Source organism: Gavialis gangeticus, unplaced genomic scaffold, assembly GCF_001723915.1.
Source record: "Gavialis gangeticus isolate Ggan-Ray unplaced genomic scaffold, GavGan_comp1, whole genome shotgun sequence".
Classification (NCBI taxonomy): domain Eukaryota; kingdom Metazoa; phylum Chordata; order Crocodylia; family Gavialidae; genus Gavialis; species Gavialis gangeticus.
Genome location: NW_017729022.1, coordinates 125,453,286 through 125,460,266, shown reverse-complemented (window position 1 = coordinate 125,460,266; position 6,981 = coordinate 125,453,286). Strand labels below are relative to the sequence as shown.

At 49.6% G+C, this 6,981-nt stretch overlaps 1 protein-coding gene across 3 annotated transcripts in view; it reads left to right on the top strand.

Annotated features, from left to right (window-relative positions):
• SLC24A3 (solute carrier family 24 member 3) overlaps positions 1-6,981 on the top strand; it is a 537,093-nt gene that overhangs the window by 524,204 nt on the left and 5,908 nt on the right. For all 3 annotated transcript variants that reach the window (XR_002097013.1, XM_019516134.1, XM_019516133.1), the window contains exon 16: positions 6,148-6,213. Coding sequence is in view for 2 of the 3 variants with exons in the window: in XM_019516134.1 (XP_019371679.1) it covers positions 6,148-6,213 (66 nt within the window). In the remaining variant the exon portion in view is untranslated. The remainder of the gene's footprint in view (positions 1-6,147; positions 6,214-6,981) is intronic.

Here is a 6,981-nt window from a genome sequence, read left to right as displayed (position 1 = left end):
CAGTGGGGTGGGGGTATCTTTGGGGCAGTGCAGCCAGTTCCCCCTCCTGTGACCAGCAGCCAGGGCCACTGGGGCCTATGCGCAGTGCTGGTCCCACTGCAGGCAGCTCCTGCTCCAAGGCCATATGGAGCTGGGGCGAGCAGCAAAGGTGGGCCCAGGTGGTGGGGCAGCTGTTAGGGGACCTGCAGTGAGTGCCAGGGCAGGGGGACCTGGCTACTGGAGGCACCACTGCACATCAGCCAAAGCCCACTTGGGGGATTGTGGCTCACCAGTGGGCAGCACGAAGGGCCAGCACCCATTGGTCTTTTTCTTTGGCCTCCACTACCCCGGCCACTATGGCAACCTGCTGCTCCTGGACCTTCACCATCCTCTCGGACACTGACAATGCATAGGGGGTGCACGCGGGTGCACATGTACCCCCTGCGATTGGCAGTGCATCCTTTGGAAGCTCCAGCCGTGAAACTGGAAGTGCTGCTGAAAGTACACTTCCAGTTTTGCTGCTGGCTTGGTGATCAGATGCTGGGGACCACCACACCTCCCCCAGTCAGTGATTGGCCGCTGGGGGACCCCCCAGCCGGTGATCAGCAGCTGGGTCCCACCCCCCAAGCAATCTGGCACCCCCCCAGACTCAGGAGGCACCAGTCGCCCATGCTCAGGGAAGGCAATGTGCCTCTCCTCGAGGGCCAGGAGCCTGTCGCTGAATGTCCAGTCCCTCTCCCATTTGTATGTGATCCTCTCCCACTCGTGCACAAAGTCCTCTGCACACCAGACCTGTGAGGCCACTGCTCCTCTGCCACAGTGACCAGCAGTCCAGCCAGTGCACAAGCCAGTCCAGTAACAGGGTTCAGTCCTGGATCCACTGCTTCTGGAGCCAGTGCATATGGAGCTGAGGCTGGCGGTGACCCTGATGGTGCATCCCTACTGACAGCTGGTGCCTCTCTCCCACATGCAGCTGGTGGACCTGTGGACTGTGAGATTTTGCTGAGATACCATGCACCATGCTAGGGGGTCGGACCTGATGATCTGTTTAGGTCCCTTCCGACCCTAAGTACTATGATACCAAGGGGCTCTGTGCTGCCTGACCTCAGATTGGGGGTCCTCCATGCCCTGCACCCCAAGAATGCCCCTGCTGAGAGTATTCCAGGCACACCGCGAGGACTGATGGGTGCCCAGTGCACTACACCCTGCTGATGATGATTGTTTTGGTGTCCCCGGTGCAGCAGAAAACCTGGCGCAGGACCCTGAGCTTTTATGGTGCAGCAGGAAAGCCCATGCTTCCCTGCAATGTTCACCACTTCTTGGAGGGGTACCTATACCTACACTATATATCCCTGTCTCCCACAGCTGAGGACATCACCACCGGTATCAGCACATTTCACCTGCCTATCTGAGGGGGCACCACTGCAGCTCAATAAAGTTTTGCACTGCCTCTCGCCAACCTGCATGCTATAGGAGGGAACTCCGGGGGCTAGGGGAAGCTCAGCCAGGGCAGGTAGGGATTGGGGGCAGGGGCAAGGGTGGGGAGGTGAGGGCCCTCCTCCCAGTGTGGGCCTTACCAGGTGGGCATGGCAGATGTGCCCTGTGGCCCGAGTCTGTCCCTGCTAGCTGTGATGTGCGGCTCTCAGTGGTGTCCTGGGGTGCAAGGGTGTGGCACATGACTGGCCAGGCAGGGGCCCCCTTCACAGGGGACTACAGCTCATGAACGCAGGCAGTGCTATGGCCATGCTGGCCTCCTAAGTGGGGCTGCACACCTGGAGTTGGAGGGGAAGGCACTGACCCAGGCTGCTGGAGCTGCTGGATGATGCTGGGGGCAGGGACCAAAGTGGGATGGGATCCTGGTGCCCTGAAAGGCTGTCCCCCACTGGTGGCTTGTCACCACTGCCAGGCCATACTGGATGCTCTGGCAGGTTGTTTGTGCTGGAGAACACAGTATGGCTCTGGCCAGGGTCCCAGGGCATGAGGATGTGGCCCAGCTGCCACATAAAGGGCATGGTCCTGTAGGCTGCTCCCAACCAGTGGTTGTAGTCAGTGAAGCTAACCCACTGTGCCTGCAGGGCCTTGACCTTTATGTGGCACTGGCATGCCAACTGGTCCTGCCCACACTCCCACATGCAGCCTGACAGGCTCTCATAGTTTGGGTATTGAAACACCTGGTCCAGGCAAACTGGTTTTGGACTGCAGCCTCACCCCACAGGGCTGCAAGATCTGTAGTCTCATCCAGGGACCAGTTACGCCCCCAGGAGGTAGTGTGTGGCATTGGGGACAGTGCCAGTGTCGCTTCCTCAACAGCCTTTAGGGGCTGCAGGCAAGAGTCCAAGCCTGCATGAGACAGGCAGGCAGTGGGTGGGCCAGGAGCCAGCACTGAGGTCTGGGCAGGGTGCTGCAGTTGGCGCAGGGTCACTGCAGAGTTTTAAAGGGCAGGCTGGGGCAAGCAAAGAGTCTCACCAGTCCCAGGGCTGGAGAAACTCCAAGCCCTGTGGCCTTAGGGCTAGCCTGAGGGTGGTCCCCTGATGGTGGGGCTGACTGAGAGCAAATTTGCTCCTGGTTGCTGTCATGCACTGCTACACAGTAACTACAGCATAGTTACTTTGTTACCTGAATTTTCAGGTAGCAGATTAACTGCACGGTAGATTGCATGTGTAGACAGTGATGCTTTATCATACAGTCAATTAATTAGTCAATTGCATGGTAAAGCATCTTGTGTAAATGCATCCAGAGAATAGTAACTGCAAAGTCCCCCACTCAGGAGTAAGTGTTTCTGTAAGTTTGTAACTGTGAGGCTGTTAAGAACTGGTAATTGAAGCACCGAGTGGAAGTGGCTCAGGAGACTTTTTCCATGGGTACAAAAACAGACATCTTCCTGTCTGCCATTTGCAACCTGTAGTTTACATTAACAGTGGGATCATTACTTTTCTGTCCTCCAGGCACGGCTAGAATGAACCTTATCATTCTGAAGCATTCCAAACCCTCATTTCCTTGAACAGGTAGACTAATGAGAGTAGTCCACATGAAAGGACTCTAAGTCCAAGACAGCAGCAAACTTCCAGAAGATGGTGGGCCATGGGGTTCTGAAAACCCCCCAGCGTAATATTGCCAGTGTATAGTTGTAATAGAAATTAAATTCATCTTTGTCACTATATATTTTTATTGTAGTGGTGCTCATTGTGCTGGACCATGAACAACCACAGGATGAGACATACTGTGTATGTCAACCACCTGTGACTCTCATCTTGCAGTGGAGCTGTACCCAGTTTCTGGCCCATTGGGATTCCATGTGTATGAAAGTATTTGACTGCCTGAAATTTATGGCAGAATTGTGACTGCAAAATGCCATAATTGTTATGGTTTTTTCCAGACCTGGCAAGTCAAGTTGTAATCTCAGTTGCACTATGCGATGTTACTGAAAGCAGTGGTGTTACTCTGTTGTTACACCAGTGTTACCAAGAGCAGCATTTGGCCTAGGATGTGGCTATTTTTTTCTCGTGAGTGTAGATGTCAAGTGGCATGAATACCTAAGAAATCCATGAGGCACTTTCTTTCTTTGCCTTAGCAATTCTAAGTCCTCTTGCAAATATGCCACTTTAAAAACCAGCTAAGAAGATGTGAGTGGTGGTGATACACACTACTAGTATTTCCTGTGTTGGCACTTGAGCAAATCGCATCATGGCAGAAAATCCAGATTTGAATTGCTCATTAGACTAAGAACAATTTTACAAACCAGAAAGAAATCCAGCTGTTAAGAAACAAGGCACATATTGTTTGAGGTGTATGAGCTTTTTATCATCAGAATTATTTTCTGGTCTGCAGATCATTTGCAGTAATGAACTAATGCTTTTGCTTTGCTCCATATACATCTGTAGAACCAGCTGAGTAATTAAGAGCTGGAAAGCTGCCTACTTACAGAAGAGCACTGTAATGCTGGCTGTGCTCTTGGAGCCCTGTAACAGAGATATGTTAATGCAAATACTCCTGTAACTCAACGAAAACAAATACAGCCAGACAAACAGTAGAACTGCTCTCATTTAAAGATTTTTTTAAAAATATGTGTAGTATATAAACTGACTTTTTGCCAAAAAACTTAAGCAGACAGAAGCATCCAGTATGCCACTGATAGCATTGTAGTCTTGGTTACTACTGGTTCTGACTGAACCTTGTCAGGGATCTGCTGCAGGGGACCAGAGCAGGGTAGGATCAGTCATGTACCAGGCTGCTCCTGTTGTAAGCAGATTTGCTCCCAACAGGGAACATATATAGACACACTCCTAGGGAAGGTTTACTGTGCAGTATGTTACTGCACAGTAAGCCTTTATAGCATTAATAGCATGTGTAGACATGTCCTCTTAGGTTGTATAGGCCCATCTGCTGATAACTATGTAGAGAAAAAGCGAAATTCCTTCAGGCTTAATGTGCCATAGGCTGTGCCACAATGGGCAGCTGCTTTGCTTCTCATTGGGGTGATGTTAATTCTACAGTAAAGGAAATGATTCCTGAGCATTTCTCTCTAGTTCAAATCCCAGTGCAGATGCCTTGATTTCTATGAACATGGGCCTGTGGAGGAGGAGAGGCTTTGCATTACTAGCCTGCTCTTTCTCATACACTAGCTGTTACTGCTTCAGAAGCAACCATTAACCTACTTCAGAGCAACCCCTAGGAGCTGGGAGATGTTACCTGCTCTTTCAGACTTCCTGTGAGGCCCTGGGACAGGCACTTAGGCTGGGTCCATAGAGCTTCACTCCCTACCCCAGCTATGATGCCAATAAAAGAAGCCCCATCTATTCATTTCCCCAGGGCACACCAGCGACTGGCAGTCAGGTGGAATACGGGGCTTGGGAGTGCCTCAGTGGTCCTAAGCATCCACCATTCCCCAGCACCTGGCTCTCTTGAGGCAGGCAGCCTGAGCACAGCCCTGGGATCCTCTCTGAACACACCCAAGCTGTTTAATTGTGAGTCTCTGGTGCACTCCAGGAGGAGCAAGTAGCCAGGGCTTATCTCATCAGCATCAGACCCAGGGTTGGGAGGGGAACCCTATAAGCATGCCCAAAGGGGTGGATTTTTAAAGTCATTTGGGTGTTTATAGATGCAGAGAGGAACTGTGGGAGGAGGGGTGTGAGGCAGGGTTCAAACCTACCTAGATAGCTAATCAATGAGAATAAGACACCCAAATACCTGTGAGGTGCTGAGAGATCTTCCCTCACTCTCCATCTGCCCTGCCTCCCAGCTGTGTGGTAAGGCTCAGTGTCTTAACAACCATGAAATGCTCCAATCCTATGGTCATGCCAGGGGCATAGAAACACTTTAGTTGGAAGAACAGAATGAAGAGTGTTTTCACGTAGTCCTAATTAACTTAGATCCTCAACGGTATACACTGACATGACTACTCTGACAAGGGTGATTTATTTTGGCCAAGAATCCCTTAAGATACTTCATCTGTCTCCTTGCAGCCTAGTTATAACTGGAAAGAAAGGGATCCCTCCCACCCCCCATATTTGTTTTACTGTGCTTCACACAGCAGTTTGTGTAGAAGAGCAAAGTTTCCCTTCCCCTGTTTGTTCAGGCAGAAGTCACATAGAAGGAAATCAGAAAGGAGACACATTCCCATGATATAAGCTTACAAGAGACTGAAAAGAGACAAACATGAAAGCCAGCATGGGGGTGGTGGGCTTTGAAATGATCTTAGTCCCAGAGCATATCACTCTTTGATAAAACCTCTTCTTCTTAAAAATAAAGAATGGGTGAAAAATCTGTAATGTAATGATCTGGCTTGGCTTTCTGCATTTTTGGAGACATCATTTAGAGCAGTGGCTCCCAACCTCGAGGCATGAACCAAATCAGGGTCATGAGGGGTTTACCCCTCACTTCACCCCTCCCACCTGCAGGGCTGTCCTGGAGCACAGTCCACATGGCTCTCACTGCTGGTGCCCCCTGTGATCCCGGCCTGGTCCAGGCTCTGCTGGTGCTGCCGGGCATGACTGAATCGGTAGTGGAGGTTGGGGTTACGACCTGGATTTAGGGTCACAGCAAAAAAAGGTTGGGAGCCACTAGTTTAGAGTTTCTGCAGTGGATAGCTACAGAAGAGTGAGCAGAGATTAAGCCTGTTGTTCAAAATTGTTACTTTGTTCTATAAACTTCTTTCTTTTTTTTTTTTAGATCCGGTTAAACAGCAGAGGACTTATTTATTCTGTTGGCTTGCTGCTGGCTTCTGTTTTTGTCACAGTACGTACATCATATTTGGGTCTATCTTCAAGATGGAGTTTTATAGGCATTTTACTTTCTCTCCAGTTTGCACCTTTTCTGTTAGAGCTGCAACGTCCACTGATAAGATAGAGAAACAGCCAGTTCCTAGTGGGCATGTCTACATGTGTGCTTTAATGCACATTAAACTAATTTAATGTGCAGTAAAACGTCACCATCTATGTGTGCTACTGTAAGTGCACAGTAAATTACTTTACTCCTTCAGACACAGGTACACCACAGCTACACCACAGTAGAATGCAGTGACATTATTGGGATTAGTTTACTCCAGCTCAATTTGAGCCACAGTATATTCAGTTACATTAATTGCAGATGTAGATACGCCCAGTGTGAACTTTCCAAAAACCCTATCAGTAGTAGCTGTCATCCTCTATACAAGATGGCTCATCCACCATGTATTTTCACCGGAAGGGGTCACGGAAAATTCACTAGTAATCATTAGTCTTTTTCCAGGCTAGAAATGAAGCCAAACTCTTTCATGTGTAATATGATCCAAAGCCCTGCCGGGCAGAGACAGGTTTGTTATAAAACACAACAAATGTTAGTGCAATTTGCTTTGGCTCTTTGTAAAAGCTCTGTGGAATTTAGCATGCAGTGGAATTAATCCTGTTTACAAATATGCAGGCAAGACTGCTCTTGAAGTCAGTGGCCCATGCCTCCATGCTTAACACAGGATCAGGAAGGGTATAAGGCAGATGGTACTATCCCTCTGTTGCCTCCCCCCCCCCC